General features: G+C 35.8%; 2 protein-coding genes and 2 long non-coding RNA genes across 4 annotated transcripts; 2 read left to right on the forward strand and 2 right to left on the reverse strand.

Moving 5' to 3' along the window:
• Positions 1-8,718: 8,718 nt before the first annotated feature.
• On the reverse strand, positions 8,719-11,501 carry LOC125192011 (uncharacterized). Its single transcript, XR_007171290.2, has 3 exons — positions 10,762-11,501; positions 9,444-9,505; positions 8,719-8,919 (listed from the first exon to the last, which is right to left on the reverse strand). It is a non-coding gene; the product is annotated as an uncharacterized LOC125192011 (long non-coding RNA).
• Positions 10,043-11,542, forward strand: LOC125192010 (uncharacterized). Its single transcript, XR_007171289.2, has 2 exons — positions 10,043-10,381; positions 10,479-11,542. It is a non-coding gene; the product is annotated as an uncharacterized LOC125192010 (long non-coding RNA).
• A 246-nt stretch (positions 11,543-11,788) lies between these two features.
• LOC125194749 (protein FAR1-RELATED SEQUENCE 5-like) lies at positions 11,789-14,078 on the forward strand. Its single transcript, XM_048092979.2, has 3 exons — positions 11,789-12,157; positions 12,275-13,295; positions 13,756-14,078. The coding sequence occupies exons 1-3, from the start codon at positions 11,789-11,791 to the stop codon at positions 14,076-14,078; spliced, it is 1,713 nt and encodes a 570-aa protein (XP_047948936.2).
• A 2,231-nt stretch (positions 14,079-16,309) lies between these two features.
• On the reverse strand, positions 16,310-18,356 carry LOC148927365 (uncharacterized). The gene is made up of 5 exons (XM_089056568.1): positions 18,165-18,356; positions 17,463-18,026; positions 17,287-17,358; positions 16,724-16,939; positions 16,310-16,627 (listed from the first exon to the last, which is right to left on the reverse strand). Exons 1-5 carry the CDS (start codon positions 18,354-18,356, stop codon positions 16,310-16,312), a joined length of 1,362 nt encoding a protein of 453 aa, XP_088912694.1.
• Between the last annotated feature and the right edge of the window lie 1,744 nt (positions 18,357-20,100).

The raw sequence follows: 20,100 nt of genomic DNA on the forward strand, positions 1-20,100 counted from the left end.
CATTGAGGTCTGTCACTGTAGAACCTCACCAAAGCCCATCGGTAATCCTCGAGCGACAGGTGGGGTCGCCGTGCTGGAGCTAGATCCGGCTTCATCATCCACCCAATCGGCGACATGTCCAACTTCTTGTTCGACTATCATGTTATGCATGATGATGCACGCATACATGACGTCGACGATGACTTCCTTGAACCAGAAACGCGCCGGACCTTTCACGATTGCCTACCGCGATGGAGCACCCCAAAAGCCCGCTCCACATCCTTCCGCGCAGACTCCTGCTTTGCCGCAAACAAGACTCTCCTCTCACCAATTGGGCAGCTGATCATCTTCAAAAAAAAAAAAAAAACAGGCCACCTTGGGTATATGCCATCGGCTAAGTATTACTTCATATGATGTCTGCGGCCGTTGGCAGTGAACTCGATGGCTGGGCCACGACCCCTGCACTGATCTGCGAAGAGGGTGGACGAGTTGAGGACGTTGATGTCGTTGTTCCACCCGGCTACACCGAAGTAGGCATGCCAGATCCAGCGGCGGTGGTCAGCGACAGCTTCCAGGATCATCGTAGGGTGGCTGCCCTTGCAGCCGCTGGTAAATTGGCCTCTCCACGCCGTCGGACAGTTCTTCCACTGCCAGTGCATACAGTCGATGCTCCCTAGCATCCCAGGGAAGCCGTGCACCGTCTCGTGCATCCTCATCAGCAGTCGGGCGTCGCAAATATGTGTCGCCAAAAGCCTCCACAACTACCTTACAAAAAGTCTTTAGACATTCGCGGCCAGTTGTCTCCCCGACGTGAAGGTACTCGTCGAACATATCCGCTGTGGTGCCATAGGCCAACTGCCCGATTGCAACCGTGCACTTCTGCAACGGCGTAAGTCCGGGTTTGTCGATGCCGAAAGTACTCATCACGTCCCTCCAACGTGTGCACAATGCGGAGAAAAAGATCTCGGCTCATTCTAAAACGGCGGTGAAAACATTCGGGCCCCACCGTGGATGCTCGGCAAAATAATCTGCGAACAGACGTTCGTGAGCTACGTCGTGCTCGCGCGGGACATACGTCCGACGTTGTATCGGCCGAGGGACCCGCGCCACCGCCTCCGCCGCTGTCTGCTCCTGCTGCATTTGTGCCAAGCATTCCGCCGCAGCTTCATTAACGGCATCGAACAAGGCTCGAGTCAAGGCCCGTCTGCAGCCATCCAATGTACTCAAATCGTAGTCGCGGGATTCATTTTTGAGAGAAGATGAGAGAGAATAATTGAAGAGATGTGAAATTGGAGTGTGTGAAATGGTAGAGAATTGTGGTGTTTAAATAAGAAAAATATTTGGAATAAATTCAAAAAAAAAATAAAAATGCGTTCGCATCGTCCGCGACGCCACAGTGGCGGACGATGCGACGGATGATCGATCGGGCGCGAACGATAGTTAACCCATTGTCCGCGATGCCACGGTGGCGGACGATGCATCATCCGTCGCATCGTCCCTCCCACTGTGAATGGCCTTAGAGTTAATCTTCACTAGTCCGTTGGACTAGCCCAAAATATGACTATTATGATTAGGGTTAAAAATGTTATTATTAATAAAATCAATATTTTGACTTTGAAAGTCTTTTTCTATGGTTTACTGCATATGGAGAGGAATATGAAGAAAACAGAGCACCGATCCACGAACTATAATTCTTTCTGACAGGCCCAGACCCAAATCATTGCATTGGCATAGTACAATTTGCCACCTATTCTTCTGAAATTGGTCACCTAATGGATTTTTATATTTTCTTCAGTCGGAGATTCATTCCAAGAAAGTATAAACAAAACATATATTAGACCATCCACTGATCCACAACACCACCAGTTCGTTCTCTATGATCCAATAAAACATCAAAACTTTTACTTTATTTCTTACTTAGTGTTATCACCCGTGCTATGCACGAGACACAATATTTTCGAATAATGAAGATATATTTACAATTTAATAGATTAAAATAATGAATATAGTGAAAATAATATAAAATTATTCTTTTAAGAATATGAATTAATTAAAAATAGTACTCCATTAATAAGATTATAAAGTACTCCCTCCCTCCACCATTTAAAGAGTCATTTTGACTCGGCACGGGTTTTAAGAAATTGTTTGACTTTGTGAAGAAAAGTAAAGGAAGAAATTGAGTGGAATGTGCGACCCATTTAAAGTATTAATTTTATATTGGATTGTGAATGTAAAAGTTGGTGGGATGTGGGATCTGCATACTAAAAGTGTAATAAAGTACTGTCGTTCTATAAATCGTGGACAAACCGAAATGACAAAAGAGTTCTTTGAATCGTGGACGGAGGGAGTATTAAAAATATTAAAAACGACAACAATCGGATATTTGTAATTCTCTCAACTCATTATAAAGTAACATTTCATATTCACCATATTATTGAATTATATAATTTTTATATCAAGTATAGGTGTAGTAACGTAAAATAAAATAAAAATTAAAAAAAAGGACATGCGTGAATTAAATAGAATAAGATATGCAGATAAAGGAAAATGTATTGCTAAATACTAAAAAAATATTTATTTGAACGAATAAATTCACTTTCATCAAAATTAAATTCAAATATAATAATATTTATAAACACAATATTTTGAAAAACATAAAAAAAAGAAATATAACTCAAAGTCTTAAAAAAAACATTATCTTTTCTAGTAAAAATAAATTAAATTCAACTCAATTATAACTAATGAGTACAAACTGTGAACAATTAAAAAAATATCATATACTTATAAAAAAATAATGATCCCGGGCTCTATTAATTTTGATACCTAAATTTGGTTAGTAGTATCATATTTAATACAAAATAATTTAGTTACTGATTCACTTGAATTTTATATGGTTTTAGAGGGTAGTTTCACTTGGTTTTGATCAAATATTGTGTACTTTAAACATGGTTATAGCTACTTCTCTATTATGTTGGTACTTTGAGATATGGTTATAGCTACTTCACAATACACTTCTTTGCATATATTTAGCATTGAGTTCTCTAGAAAAATCATCTGAACTGAATACCAGAGGTTGCATCATAGCTTGTGGGACTGTTTCCCACCAAGAGTAAGTATTGCTTCAAAGAAGAGATACCCTATAATCAAAACCTTCTTCTGACATACAACTCATCTGATTGAACACCGGTTCTATCACTTTTAACTATATCCCAGCCTCAGTCAGATTAGTCCCATAAAATCAACAACTTTTACTTTTCCGGGCTCTTTAAATTTTCTACCTCTTTACCTCATCATTGGTCCATGTACCAAAAATCCCAGTATGATGCAGCATGTATATGAGAAGTTTATACAATTAATTGATGATGTAGGACGGTTGACTCTTCTCTCCTTAATGACACATGTTTATGATAATACAAAGGCAAACGAAACTTATAACCAAAATGTATCTTACCATATGCTTAAATGTTATGTCCCAAGGGGATTCTATCCCCGCTCTGATACCACCTAAACTGTCACACCTCTACCCTTATAACTTATGCACATACTATAAATAAATTGAAAATTTAAAATAAATAATCCTCGTGTCAACTACATAAAATCCACATAATATATCAGGTACATATTTCAAAATATTCTAAACTGTAGTGGGACCCTCTCACTCCTCTATATACTATACATTTATCTATATGCAAAAATGATGAGGAAGAGAAGTTGCCAAAATGCGTCAGCCGCCGACCCTTATAATAACTGTAACTCACATCAACCCACACATCATTGATATCTTATTCCTGAAAAATATTAGTGGTTTAAATGAGCCACAACTCAGTGCATATAAACCTTACCTTTAATTTCACACACAAATATCAAACACATTCTTTCATCAAAATATATCACCAGAAATAATAAATATCATAAACAATTTAATATTCATATGCATATGCCTCTCCGTTCTTTTTATTATAATAGTGACAGATCAAGCCTGGTATCTGCCCGGGATTTCTATTGTATACGACCCGAAGGTCCCTTTTATTTATTTGACCTTTCCAGGAAGGCCCCTCTTTGTATTGACCTTTCCACGAAGGTCCCTCTTTGATTTGACCTTTCCACGAAGGCCCCTCTTTACATTTTGACCTTTCCACAAAGGCCCCTCTATGATTTGACATTTCCACGAAGGTCCCTCCTTGCATATTTTCTTTGACCCGTAGGTCCATTATCATTGTATATGACCCGTAGGTCTATTGTCATTGATATCAGATGCAGGGCAAGACCGTCACATATCCTCTTTAATTCCATGATTCAAATAATTCCAATACCATGCATCAAACATATCCATTGCAACAATCACATATCCATATATTCCACTAATAACTCCAATATTACAGACAAACATATTCATTGCACAAATCACATACCCACCTCATTTACACCATCAATATCAAATACTAACACATAACCATTTCAGACTCACATCATATGATTCAAATATTCACTCCAATTTAACGCATATCAATCAATCACATAAAATATGTAAAATTAAAAGTGTGATTTATACACACCTGAATATGATGTCATCTAATTGAGCTCCTGATTCCATCTACTAATTTCCACTGATCTTTAATCTATTTCCATTTCCATTTGTTATAGCTCTCTTTCACCTCTTTTTCTTCTAAGAACTTTTATTTCTCCACTTTAACTTTGTTTCCTAAATATTTTTCTTCTTTTTTTCCCTTTTGTTTTCCTCCCCTTCTTTCTCTAAATATGAGACGAAATATATATATAAAATATATATATATATATATATATATAGGGAGGTGATCAATTGCTAACTAATTAGCAATCCAAAATTGAGACCAATTTTTAACCATTAGATTAGAAGATCTTGTGGTTGATATAATGTCAAGTGTAATATATTTTAAATTTAAATAATTATTAATTAAATTAAAAGGGTATTAATGTCAAATCCTATACGTAGTAATTATAACTAACTACTTTCTCTCTCCTCAAAATCATCTCAAATCTTTAAATTTACGTAACTCTCTCAATTTAAATTATTTTTTCGCAAAAAATATATCAAATTAAAGATAATTTAATAAGGATTCCAACGAGATCTCAATTGCATATGTTCCGACGATGTTTGGGTGATGAAATTTGATAAATTATATTTCAATTTTCGTACATGTTGATAAGCAGCTTTTATCAACAAATGCAACAAAAAATCTCAATATATTGTAGGCAAAATCTCAATATTATGCATATCCAATCTCAATAAAAATGTGTTGATATTTTCTTGTCCTTGTATTGATATTCTAATGTCATATTGTTGATATTTGTAATACACAATGTTGATATAAAAAAATACTCACGAAAATTATCATATGATAACATAATGACTAGGCCTGTCAAAATGGATATCGGGTATCCAATACCCGATATCCAAACCCGAAAAAATCGGATAATTACCCGAAACTCGATTTTTCGGGTATCAGATCGGGATCGGGTAGTGAGAATTTTGGATAATCGGGTATCGGGTTACCCGATATCCGATCGGGTATACCCGAATTATCCGATTTATTTTCTATAATTAATAAATTACTTTTTATTATAATTAAATATAATTTAATTTCTTAACTACAGTTTAATTAACACTTAATAGTAAGTGTATAAGATATGTAATTTAATTTTTTAATTATATTTTAATTTCATTGACCTGTGATATTTTGAATTTTTGATGATATTATTGTTAGATCTTGATTCTTATGAATTATTAAATTGTGAATTTATAAAGGATGAATGTTTGAACTTATGAATTTTGATGCTTATTGACTTATTGTGGATGGATAAAAGATGTTAATATGTATAAATGAATTTTGTATTTTTCAAAGTTTGTAGTTATTTTCTTTTAAATTCGAACTATAACAAGAATTTTGTAATCCTGTAAATTTGTAGTTATTTTCTCTTAAATTCGAGCTACTATAAAAATTTTGTATTTCTAAAAGTTTGTAGTTATTTTTACTTGAAATACTAGTACTTCAACTTTGTATTGAATTTGAATTAAATAAATTCTAAAAGTTTGTAGTTAATTTTTTTTTAAAAAAAATATCAAAATCACAATTGGGACTGGATGCCTGATTTTTCGGGACTGGATACCAGAGTCGGGTATCCGGGTACCCGAAATCAAATTCGGGTCGGGTATCGGGTATTGGAATTTGGGAATTTTGGGATCGGGTACCCGAAAATTTCGGATCGGGTATCCAATTTGACAGGCCTAATAATGACGATATTACCCTTTTGTTGATATTATCTTATGGTTATGATTAATTTATAATTAATTTAATATTTTATTAAATAAAAATGTTTTTAATTTTTTTTAATTTTTTTTAATTTTTTTAAAATTTTAAAAAAATATATTTTTTTTAAATTTTTTTAAATTTTTTTTTTTCGATTTTTTTTATTCGATAAAAACTTGCTGGAGTAAATAATGAACTATATTCACTACATAATGAACTAAATGAATGTATGTTATGAAGTAATTTTTCGCATTCATTATATACTGAATCTACTTTAACTGAAAGATAATTATGTCATAACACATTATGAAGTAATAAACTAATAAAATGAAGTAATAAACTAATGAAATGAAGTAGTAAACTAATGAAATGAAGTAATAACATAACTGAATGAAGTAATAAACTAACGGAATGAAGTAATAGCATGACTGAATGAAGTAATAAACTAACGGAATGGAGTACTAAACTAATAGAATGAAGTAATAACATGACTGAATGGAGCGATGAACTAACAGAATGAAGTAATAACCCTAAACCCAACTGAAAGATAATTATGTCATAACAAATTTTGAAGTAATAAACTAATGGAATGAAGTAATAACATGACTGAATGAAGTAATAAACTAACGGAATGAAGTAATAGCACAACTGAATGAAGTAATAAGTCCATAACAATAACATGACTAAATGAAGTAATAAACTAACGGAATGAAGTAATAACATTATTGAATGAAGTAATAACCCTAAACCCAACTGAAAGATAATTATGTCATAACACATTATGAAGTAATAAACTAATGGAATGAAGTAATAACATGACTGAATGAAGTAATAAACTAATAGAATGAAGTAATAGCATGAATAAATGAAGTAATAAACTAACGGAATGAAGTAATAACACGATTGAATGAAGTAATAAGTTCATAAAATACATTCATTTAGTTCATTATGTAGTGAATATAGTTCATTATTTACTCCAGCAAGTTTTTATCGAATAAAAAAAAATTAAAAATTTTAAAAAAAATTTAAAAAAAATTTAAAAAATCTAAAAAAAAAAACGTTTTTATTTAATAAAATATTAAATTAATTGTACATTAATCATAACCATAAGATTAAGAAAAATGAGTGGCCCTAATTTGGTCTCTAGTTCGGTCTTTAAGGGTGGATTTGTGGTTAATAGGACTATATATATATATATATATATATATATATATATCATCCATATATATATATGGATGTGATCAAATGAAAACCATATATATAATGAAAACTCAAAACTATTATCCCAACCGCTAATTTTATCAGATCTATGGTTAATATATCGTTCAATTCCCATGTCAACAAGAGTATATATTTTATCAATAAAGGGTAATTTTGTAACTTAATTTGATCAGCGGTTTATGCTTTCCTAATTAATCTCCCAATTTATAAACTGCAATTATTCACATCACTGCTAATCTCCCACTTTCTAATCTGCAAATATTTACATCTTCGTTGACGATCTCAACAATTAAATTGATATCTTCGTCTGTTCAGCATCGGAGTAATAACCGACTGAATCTCATATTGCATAATACTCCGATCCTGCCGAATCACATATTGCATACAATCATTTTGAGAAATCTGTGTCAAAACAGTTTTCTATTATATGGAAGGTTCTGACGTTGATAAAGGTAATTTCATTTGGCGTAATCTGTGTTCAATTGAATTTTGATTTTTCATTTCTGGATGTTTGCTTTTAGTAAGTCGTAGTTTGAATCATTCATGATTCTTAATTCCTGCGTGTTGAAGTGTTTTTCATGTGTTGAAAATTTTTCATTTTCAGAATTTTGGTTTTCATTCGTGTTTGCTATTACATTGATTATGTGTTGACATGATATTTGTTGATCATGTGTTGATATTCGCTGTCTGTTGAACCTGTGTTGAAATGTTATGCTATTTTAGTTGATATGCCGTTGCAAGAGGTTGATTCTACGTTGATCCTATGTTGATCCCTCGTTGACATTTTCGTTGATTCTATATTGATGTTCATTGAGTTCATTTTTTTTAATCTCTGTTGACATTAGGCTGCTTTGTGCAACAGTCTCAATCATTCCAGAATGTAGATCTGACTTGAAGCCTTATGTCGGCTAGCTTTTTGAATCAGTAGAAGATGGCGTTTCCTTTTATGAAGAATATGCTAATGTCTATAGGTTTGATACCCATAAATTTGGTTTCAAATTGTCAAATGGTGTCAAAACATGGCAGACCCTTGTATGTAGCAGACAAGGTGAATTATTATATGACAACGAAAATGAGGTCACTTTGCCAGAGGGTAGTGCAATCAAGCGTAGACGACATTCTAGCAGATGTGTCACGACCGCACTTTGCTAAGGATAGCAAACGCGGTTTATCGCGACTAGGGGAGGATTAAAGAAGCGGGAAAGAAAGGGGAATCTCGGCAAAACTGATATGAACGAAATCAAATTGGAATAACTGACAAAATATATCAGAGTGCATGATACAAAGGAACATAAGTTCAACTTTTACACTGCAGCGGAAGAGTCAAGAGAGAATGACACCGTGTATGGAGACACGATTCATCCGAGCGTTATAATACTGAAACCCATTCGCCATCTTTGCTCAACACCGCCCTTCGTCATCACCGCTTAACCTGCACATTTTTTTAAAACATATGCAGGGCTGAGTACTTGATGTACTCAGTGAACACAAGTCCGAAATATAATTTTCATAAAAATTGGTTTTGTCAAGCCATAACTGAGTGAACCCGGGGTTTTATTGAAAATGCCCGAGAACACTAAAATCATTTTCTCTTAAAAACTGTGATCGGCCGATCCATTTTCCTGGAACATATACCATATCTGAACTTCATTCTGGTGCCGGGAATGTGGCCACATTCCACGGTCACAATGACCGGCCAACTCGAAGGATGGCTCCCGGTCCCTGGTGTACACTAGCCTGAGCAGGGAATCACTCCCACACTCAGACCCGAATTCGATTCACAACATAACTTGTCTAGTAGGGTCGCTCCCCTTTCTAGACGAACAGATAGGTAATGCTCAAAACAAAAACATGGCAAGACAAAACATACTTTGAATTTAAATAACTGAAAGCATTTTTCACCACATAATAATGTAGGATAGAAAGCCCACAAAAATACTTAGTTCGAAAGCCCACCTCGTTCGTTTACTTTTTCTTAACTTGAATTTCTTTCTCCGACCTTAACTTGCGAAGATAACCTTTTTAAAAACATCACAATATAATACACAAATCAGATTTCAAGAAATTCTTAAACTTTAATAGGAATGCATGCCATGTAATTAATTTCCTTTTCTTATTTCACTTATCATTAAGAAATTTCTAAAACTCGCTTGCATACTATTTAATGCTTCTTCTTTCACTATTCTCGACTTTGATTGAATTGAACTTTATACTTTTAACTTCAAAATTTACTCTTATGCAAAACTCTAAAATAAAACAAAAGAACAATTATTTTATCTTAGTTACCCCATTAGAGGAAACCATATAAAAATATTAATTGAACCTTAACTGAAAACTTAGGCTAAAAAAATTAAATATCTAAAATTTCTCCCAATTAATTCTTGGCCACCTTTTTAAATAAATTTACTGCAGCCCAACTTATTAAAAGGAGTTGGGCTCGGATTTTAATTCTCTCATCCTCTTAGCCCAAGTAAATAACATGCAGCCCAATCATCACTTAAAATGCTAGCCCAAAAGATATAATTATACCCACATATATATACTAAGTCATCATCTTCCTTACAATAATTCTAAACCCAAATTGATGTGAGAGAAGCTCCCTCCTTCTCACTTCCAGCTGCTGCCGCCGCCACCCTGCCATCGCCGCCTCCGGCGGCATCTCTCTCCCTCCGACTCTTCCTCTCTCTTCTCCCCTCTCTCTCTTTCTCTCCCCACTCCCTCTTCCTTTCTTGGCCCTACTCACGCCGCCGCTGCCCCTCTCTCTCCCGATCTGCCCGCTGCTGTGCATGCACAGGCAGCGGCTTCGCCGCTTCTTCTCCGCGCCTCACGCTGCCGGAGCAGCTTCCCGGCGCCACTCCAGCCCCGGCCACTGCCTCCTCACCGACTCCCGAGAGGTAAGTTAGGGAAATTCTATTCTATTCCCTTTTTGGTTTTATTTCTAAAGATTTAATCTTTGATTTAAAAGTTTGGTGTGTAATTTGCAAATTATAGAGATTGTGAACTCGTCCTCGGCAGTGAGTGGTGCGGGCTGCCGGAGTGCCGCCGCCGGAAATCCGACAGATTTGAGATAAGCTTCCTCATTCTTTCTAGTTATTAAGGCAGTAGGTTCCTACTTTGGTTCTATTTACTGAATTTGGTGATTTGTGATTATATGCCTTGCTATTTGGAAGACTCTATGGTGAAATACGTTGTTAAGTTTGGTGTGGCAGATTCTATTTCCTAAATAAATGCATATGCTTACATATACGAAAGAAAAGAAAGGCTTGGTGTTTACCTTTTGATGTGGGAACAAAGTGTTGTTGGATTGTAGGCTTGATCCTACGATTGTCTGCAGCTCTCTGCAACTCTCCCTCCTCGTACTCCTTTATTCTATATATATGTGTATGAAGAGAATTTGTAGAATGTTTGATAGTGATGGGTTTCCTGGAGTGGAAAGGCTGGGGTTTATATAGTTGCCATTTCTTCAAGTTGCTATGCAAGTGGAGGGGGGTTTAACAATGGGGAAGGTTTAACATGGGGGAGGTTTAATCTGGAGAGGTTTACTGCCAAAAGATCTCCTCAAAATCTCCTCAATGATCTAATTTGGATCCTATTTCTTGATCTTACGGCTAAAAATATGGCTTGAGAATTGAGGGAGCATTTGAAGCTTTGATATCTCTGCACTTGCATTTAATGTCCACTTGGTTGAAATCTTACAAAGATTTTGATTGGATTTGGGAATGAATTTCATCAAATCTACTATTGGATTTCATTTGATACTCCCTAATCCATTCAAAGATTTACTCCACAATTTATTTTATTACTCTCTCTGATTCTCTTCTTTTGTAGTAAATAACATCTATTTATGGAGCATGGGCTATCCTCGTCGATGTATCGGCTTTCCTCGGAGCTTGAGCACGACCGTTGAGCGGCTGCCCGAACTTGCACGCCTATCTCTTATTGTAAAAGATTAGGATTTGGTTGTATTGTATATTTTAATCGGACTTCTCGTATCATGTATTATTTGGATTTATTATTTTAAATTAATCGTGGTAAAACCAACAACTTCTATTGCATATTTCGTCTTGATTTCTTTATAACTCAAAAGATCGATATTAAAAATTCAAACGGGCAGTTTATAAATACTACATTGATCACTTATTTATAATATGTAGTTAAGATCATAATAATAATACTAAGGTTCAAAAGTTGGGGATGTTACAAGATGTCTCTGCAGTGCGAGACTTACCTTGAAATACGTAGTCATTTCTGGCAATGCAAGATATGTTGTTAGCAATTTCATAGAAAACCACAATCACGGGATGATTGACAAGAAGCATGTTCGATACATGAAATCCAACCGTAAGCTTGGGGACATTCATTACAAATTCATGCAGGATTGTGCAAAGGCGAATATTGGGCCTACAACGACTTTCAACTTGTTAAAGGAGTTCATGGGTGGATACGATTCTGTTGGCTGCACCGTGACTGACATACGTAATGGTACACGTGACACATTGCAGCAAATGAATGACGTTGATGTCCAGTTGATTTCAAATCAAATGGAGAAAAAGAAGGCTAGCTGCGACGGGTTTCATTACAAATTTCAACAAGCTAGTGATGGCAAGTTACTTAGTCTTTTCTGGTGCGATGCTGTGTCCAGGAAGAACTACAAGATGTTTGGTGACGTTGTATCATTTGATACCACATATTCCACAAATAGGTATTACTAGTTGTTGATATTGAGTTGATGCTATTTTCTAATGACAAGTATATGTAGTTTCTCACATTTTTCAACAAATGATTAGGTACTCATGGTGTTTGGTCCATTCACGGGGAAAGACAACCACGGATGTCCAGTAGCATTTGGGGCCGGATTTGTGTCAAATGAAGGCGCAGACTCTTTCTCTTGGTTGTTGAGGGAATTCTTAGAATGTATGGGTGCCGCTCCTAAGTTGATGATAACTGACCAGGATTGGGGGATGAAGCTTGCTATAGAACGTGTGCTAAGTGGTACAAGACACCGTTGGTGCATGTGGCACATAATGCTAAAACTGTCTGACAAGGTACCCAAAAGAATACATGCTAATGATGATTTGAAGAATGATTTGGATTCTTGTGTGTGGTCGGAATTATTAGAACCGGAGCAATTTAAAGAAACATGGCTGGCCATTATGGATCAATATGGCTTACAAGATGAATCTTGGTTCAAAACTATGTTTGAGCAAAGAGAATATTGGATACCAGCTTATTTTAGAGACTTCCCAATGGGGTCATTGTTGAAGACAACGTCATTCTCTGAGTCTGAGAATAGCTTCTTCGAAAGGTACACCAAGCCGTACTACAATCTTGCTGACTTTATAATGCAGTACAACAATGGATTGGATTCACAACGGAACCTAACAGAAAAACTTGATTTTGTTGATTCCTCCAAAGTTCCAATTATGTCAACAGAGTTATTATTTGAGAAACACGCCGCATCTATGTACACTGATCGTATTTTTCAGCAAGTACAAGATGAGATCGTTGAGGGACATCGAAGGTGTCGTATGAAACAATGTGATGTGGCAGATAATTACGAGATATACACATTGATTGATAGCCACCGCAACAAATGTGTTGTCCGTCATGAGGTTGGAACTGAATCATATGAGTGCAATTGCAAGTTGTTTCTGCGGTGTGGAATATTGTGTAGCCACATTTTTTGGGTTTTCAAAAACCACGACCTAAAATTAATACCAGACAGATACTTTCGTACAAGGTGGCTGAAGACCTCGTTGTTAAAGGAAGTCCATAGTGATCTTAATGAGGAGTCAGTGCTTACTGCAGGTTTGCACTTTATTTCAATTCTGATGATTTTTGTCGCTGGTATAGGCTTTGGTGTATTGTTTGTATGATTGCTTGTTGATTCTGCATTGATTTTTAAATGTTTTTTGTTGTTCCTACGTTAGCGCTGTGTTGCTATTTGTTGATAATTTATTATCGTTCTGATGATTTTTTGTTGAACCTGTATTGATAATCGTTTGCTATTACGTTGATCATGCGTTGACATGATATTTGTTGATCATGTGTTGACATTGTAATGATATAGTATGATTGTATGTTGCACACTTGACATTTTGTGCTTACACATCGTCTCAAGTTGATACAAGAGGAGTTGAACCTGTATTGATATTCATTTGCTATGATGTTGATCATGCGTTGACTTGATATTTGTTGATTCTGTGTTGACATTGTAAGCATATAGTATGATTGTATGTTGTATGCTTGACATTTTGTGCTTATACAGCGTCTCAAGTTGATAACAGAAGAGTTGTTGCAACAAAACTGCACTCGTTGTATTTTCGTTTATTTCACCGCGCACAAAACAACGACGATGACATTACTGCATGGTTTGACGGTATGGAGGCCCTAGGGGAAAAACTATTCAATGGTACTTTCTCATCGATGGATAAAGAACAGAGATTTGAGAATCTGTACGGATCTTCTCGACCTAATGTTGTAACTGTGCACCCTCCTGCTGTGGTGAAGACAAAGGGTTCAGGAAGTGGCGGCAGAATTGTGTCACATAAAGAGAAGGCTTTGAGGGAACAACAAAGGCCTTATCGATAATGTAAAAAAATGTGGAGAATTTGGTCATCATGATTCAAGAAACCGCGGAAGGGAAAAAGATAAAGCCAAAAAGTAGTGGAGTTTCCATCAGCATTAAGAAGATTTTTCTGAACAACACACCTCCCTCTGCGTCTTTCTTCAAAAAATTTTACAACACTCTTGTTGTGGAGTTTAATTTTTTTAATGTTTACATTCCACTTGACTGGCAACTACATTTCAACAATGGCTCAGATTTTTAACTATTTGATAAGCAGGTTTTTGTTGTTTTATTTGCTTTTGTCTGTTCAATATTTCCACCAACTCTGGACAAATATTTTTCAATAAAAGTTCAAGATATTTTTAGGACGTTATTATAAGATACTAAAGACACAAAATATAATCAATTTGAAATGAATGAAACACTAATACTATTATTCAAATTTTTGCTAAGCAGGTCTTCCTTCTTTCAATTGCTTTGTTGAAATTTTCAACTATTTGATAAGCAGGTTTCCCTTCTTTTAATTGTTGTTCTCTGTTCCATATTTCCAACAACAGTCGACAAACATATGTCAATAATAATTCAAGATATTTGTAGGACATTCTTATAAGAGAATGAAGACAAAAAATGTAAGCAATTTGAAATGAACAGAACAATGTTCATGTAAAAGTGCATTCCTAATGTTTTGAATTATATAAGAACGATGTTGAAAAAAGGAACCTGTTCAAATCAAAACAAAGTAATGTATTAAAAAAAATGTCATAAACAAACTAAATAGTTTCAACAACTAAACTAATTAATAATAACCATTATGTTGCTTGAACATGCAAAAAAAAAGCACAAACTTTCCCAAAAAGAAATCAAACACACTTTCTTTTCTTCTTTGCCGGCTCCTTGTTGGGCATTTTACTGGGATCTTTGCTCAACAAACCATTGACGTGCTTCGTGAAATCTGTTCTAAACGTAGGAGTCACGATGTAACTATTCATGAACTATTTGAATCGGACGCTGACTCTGTTGAATTCCGAAAGAAGCATTGCCTTGCAATAGCGCCCCCTCAAAATCTGTAATGTTCTGACACTAACTCCTTGAAGACTAGTATTCCATAAATTGATAGGCGTACCCATATATGTCTCCATATGTCTCATCAGGAAGACCGCAGAGTCCTTGTCTTTGTCAGTTGCTTTCCATGGCAAGTCCAGCAGCCGGATTCCACGTTCTTTACTTATCACTTTAGCAAGGTGTTTGAGGCACTTGGTTAGGAGATAGCGAACAAAAAATTCCCTCTACAGATACAACATCAAAAGTAAATCAGTTAATAAGAATATACACATTTTTTTAGAGATTCCACAAAACAGTACTCGAATATCCATAATGGACAAAAAATTACATGTTTCAGTAAGACTTCAACATAATATCAACACTTGTTCATGATACCAACAAAAAGTCAACAACATATCAACAAATATTCAACGAGACAAGTTTACCTACTGATCTAATATCAATATTAATACAGAAGAATATCTAGTGCAATCTGTTCAACTTTACTTACTAGTAGATTCAAGGTTGTACTGTATTTTGACATATATCGAACACTGGTATTGAGCACTGTATTGTCAATGACATTTGCAATTCTAGTATTAATTGAAAAGCATACCAAATAGTAGTGAGTGGGAGACCATATTGGGAAAAAAACCTGTTGAAAACAATTCAAATATTTTAATAACCAATTTGCAGTAAAAAGACGAATATTGGGAAAACAACCTAATGATATTTCATATTTAAAGACTAATTACCAAATCATATTTGGTCTAGTCAAAAGTTTCAATATTTTTGAATTGAGAATCTATTTCCTTGCAGAATGCTTCCACAGCTTTAGCCCCCTCCCATTCATTTCGACGTTCAACCACATTGTATGACTGCAGTCACAAATGAAACATTAGTAAAATATATCTCACAGATCATATCCTTGTATCACATACACTTACTGTGCTAGTAGTGAACAAAAACAATATGGAGGGGGCTTCTGACGACTTGTATATCTCCATTGCATTCAAGTACGACGCCCAAACATCAACAACCGAAGCGTCAACATGTTCATGTGGCTTCAATGAGGTGAATTTCATTTTTGATGCTTCTACAGCAGCGTCCTCGTAGATAATTTGAGACCTGCAATTAAAACATAAGCTATCAGCTTGAATTTTGTGTCTTTTTTCAACCAAACTATATCATTTAGTATAAAAACACTTTGTTCTTACATCCATATCCTTGGTGTTGCAAGTAAAAACAGGTAACAATCCCTCTCTTCTTTGGTCCAAGTGGTGCTGATACGAATGGAACGCATGTTGAATGGCGAGCATAGAGCTGCACCCACTCGTCTTTCTGTAAGCGACCTGAGTGTCATTGATGGACCTAGTTGGATGTCAGCGACCTGAGGAGCCCCTTCTTTATGCTCCTCAGTTGGTAGACCAGCATCAGTTGCAGTCTCTGTGGCAGGTGTATTGAAGACAGCATCTCCAAGATCCAACACTACTTCCAAGGCAAAGCAGTAGGCTATGACATCTTCGTCGTGCTGCAAAACAATAAGTTGTTAGTCATCTCATGTCAATAACAAGTGAATAATAGCAATTCTCTGTCAACAATGTTTGGTACAATATTTCAGACCTACCTCTGAAGCAACTGCCCGAGCTATGGAACCTGCTATTTGCATAGCATTTTCGGGAGTAACATCTGAATTTAGGTTGACATCATCAGCTGCATTTAATCGGAAAACATCTTCACCAAATCCATCAATGTTATCTAGGTTTACATCAGCTGTTTCAGATTCCTCGCCGCTGAAACACAGATCAGCTGGCTCTCTTATGTCAAAGTCTGACACCCCACCCTACAACCGAGGAAAAAGTTTACAGACATCATCAACACAACATCATCAACATATCAACTGGAAACCAACCCAAAATCAATAAATTTCAATAATCATGTCTACAGACATCAACACAATATCATCAACACAACATCATCAACATATCAATTGGAAAGCAACACAAAATCAATAAATTTCAAAACACATGACATCAACACAATATCATCAACATATCAACCGAAAAGCAACACAAAAACAATACATTTCAATACACTGTGTCAGTAATGTCAACAAGTCCAACATCTACATCGTTGGTGAGTTAGAAATCTTTTAACCCAATTAAATTGAAGTCACATATGTCAGCATACCTCTTCATCATCCAGAATGTCCATCGTGTTTGCATTTTGCTGAGCAGCACCACCACTATTACCCATGACATCCTCGTACAAAGTAGCAATTATATATACAGTCATTCAAGTAACAATATACTACAATGGGAAAGTGCATTCTAAAGGTTAAACAACATGTAAAACTCGTGCTTAACTTGATCAGATTCGAAACCAAGGCTGAAGCTTGGAAACTCGTCTTTGTTCTCAAGCATCTCCATATGGTTTGCAGCTTCAATCAGTGATTTGAGGGAGTGTGCCCAATCTTCTGATTCGGAATCATTGGCAGACTTAGATTGCGTCATTGATCCAACAGGATGAAATTCAATGTTATCCAGCCTAAATGCTTTTCTAAGGGTGTCACATGTAATTTTAAAGTCGTCCTTCTTCTTAAGTTCGGGACCAGCTTTGTTTAACTCTGTTGCGAGCATCTTCAGTCCATCCCCTATATACTTTGTTGCATCCCACACACCCTTCATGCTATCAACATCACCATCAGCTTGCTTATCAGTAGCAGCAACACTATCCACAGCTCTGGACCTAATTGCACTGTCCACTTCATGCGGCTCATATTGCCCAGCAACACGACCAAGACCGAAATCCCTCTCTTGGCCTTCATTCTCTTCACGTTGTTTCAATAGTAAGTCCGTCCAACCCTTCATCCTTGGAATAACACGATGCACAAGTCTTTTGCTGTGTACAACTCTGTCTACATATAAAATCTGCATAAAGACAAATGATAGTGTTAGAACATAATCAAACAACAATAGTATCCTAACATCAGCAGATTATCAACCACTCTTTAGCAATACAATTTCAGTAATAATTCAATACAATTTCAGCAAACCAAAAAAACATACCACAAGGAACACAATTGGCCCGCTAAAAACCTTTGACTTGTTATTGGACCACAACTTATGCGTCCTCATAAGGTTATCCAGCAGATATTGACACCAGTTATACGTCTTTATATTGGCCAAATCATCAATCACCTCCACAATTCTTGGCTTCACGTATCCACATGCTGATGTCTTGATCAACGCAGTCTCCATCAACATTAAGAAGATTTTTCTGAACCACACACCACCCTCTGCGTCTTTCTTCAAAACTTTTTCCAACACCTTTGTTGTTGTATATAGAATATCTACTTCCTCCTCGAAAGGTACATTCTTCAAATAATTGATCCCGGTCATTCGGTCACTTCTATTAAATTCAGTTTCCCCTCTAGGAAAACCCAACACGAGTTCGACATCCTTATCTTCAATAAGAATTTCATCACCAGTTGGCAATTTGAGAGTGCACTTGAGATGGTCAAAATTTTCCAATAACCAAAAGGCTAAAGTTGTAGGCACACAACCTACTTTATAGTAGTCTAAAAGAGCTCCAAATCCTAGTTCCCTAACTGCTGCCTTCTGCATATCTGTGAGCGAACTAAGATTGCTCAAAAAGAACCTAGTTGTTCTTTTAATCTTCAACAATTTTTTGGTCGCATGTTTGTCGTGGTTGTTGGAATATTCCCCTGATTGTCTTGACACCGCACCATCTGTTGAAGGGTTTTTCTCATATTTGTTCCACCCTCTTCAACAGATTTTGCCTTTCCTGCAAAAAGAACCATTTTCACAAAATCAACACAGATTACAATATGGAAAACAAACCAAATTCATCACATCATCAAAATCTCAACATTCCAAATTTAACACAAAATCAGCAGAACGGAAATAAGCAACATAAGTATGTTTTTTTATAACAAAATCATAACAAAATTCGTGGATCAACTAAAAATATGGGTAGACAATGGACACTTCCAAAAAAAAAAAATCAACAAAGAACCTCGATAAAATCAATAGCGATTTTAAAATCAGCATAGAATCAACACGATTTCAACAACGATTTTAGAATCAGTATAGCATCAACAAGTTTCCAACATAAAATTCAACAGCCGTGAAACAAAATAGTCAACACAACTTCATCGGGGAAAAAACAACAACAGAGCAAAAGAGTCGACCATTCAGCACGAAATTTCCACAAAGCTTCAATGTCATTTCAACGCAAAATTCGACATCAACAAAGTGTCAAATATTCAGTATGAAATTCAATAGCCACAAAGATTCAACGCCATTTCAACACAAATCAACATGATTTCAACAACGATTTTAGAATCAGTATAGCATCAACAAGTTTTCAACATAAAATTCAATAGCTGTGGAACAAAATAGTCAACACAATTTCATCGAGAAAAAACAACATCAGAACAAAAGAGTCGACCATTCAGCACAAAATTTCCATACAGCTTCAATGTCATTTCAACACAAAATTGGACATCAACAAAGTGTCAAGGATTCAATATGAAATTCAATCGCCACAAAGATTCAACTCCATTTCAACACAAAATTCAACAGGATTCAACTGAGCAGTATCGGCGCAAAATTTGCGCAGTTTCAACACAAAATTCAAGAAATTTTCCACCAAATCAGAAAATCTACTGATTTTGCCTCCGAGAACAGAAAATCATGTTGACAGAACTCAGGGGAAAAGAAAAAATCTAGGTTTTCAACACAAAATTTAACATCAACAAAGACTCAACGATGCAAAAAATCTCACTTTTCGAGGACTCCGCCGGATGTTGCACTGGTATTTGCCCCCGAGAACTCATTGCAATTGCCACCGCCGCTGCTTCACAAATCACGTGAATAGTGGAAGAGAAAGAGGGTTGGAATGAGGTAGAAGAATTGAAGTGGTTTTAATTACGTGAATAATGGAAGAGAAAGAGGGTTGGAATGGGGGAGAAGAATTAAA

This window comes from Salvia hispanica, chromosome 4 (assembly GCF_029641045.1).
Source record: "Salvia hispanica isolate PSC_SH4W2 chromosome 4, Shi_PSC_v1, whole genome shotgun sequence".
Classification (NCBI taxonomy): Eukaryota; Viridiplantae; Streptophyta; class Magnoliopsida; order Lamiales; family Lamiaceae; genus Salvia; species Salvia hispanica.

Excerpts from the sequence above, each read along its gene's own strand:
- LOC125194749 (XM_048092979.2), top strand. The coding sequence starts at position 11,789 with ATGATTGACAAGAAGCATGTTCGATACATGAAATCCAACCGTAAGCTT. Across the intron at positions 12,158-12,274 it reads ACAAGATGTTTGGTGACGTT|GTACTCATGGTGTTTGGTCC; the intron begins GTATCATTTGAT and ends ACAAATGATTAG. Across the intron at positions 13,296-13,755 it reads GGAGTCAGTGCTTACTGCAG|CGTCTCAAGTTGATAACAGA; the intron begins GTTTGCACTTTA and ends GTGCTTATACAG.
- LOC148927365 (XM_089056568.1), bottom strand. The coding sequence starts at position 18,356 with ATGGAGACTGCGTTGATCAAGACATCAGCATGTGGATACGTGAAGCCA. Across the intron at positions 18,027-18,164 it reads GGCCAATTGTGTTCCTTGTG|ATTTTATATGTAGACAGAGT; the intron begins GTATGTTTTTTT and ends GTCTTTATGCAG. Across the intron at positions 16,628-16,723 it reads CTCGGGCAGTTGCTTCAGAG|CACGACGAAGATGTCATAGC; the intron begins GTAGGTCTGAAA and ends ATTGTTTTGCAG.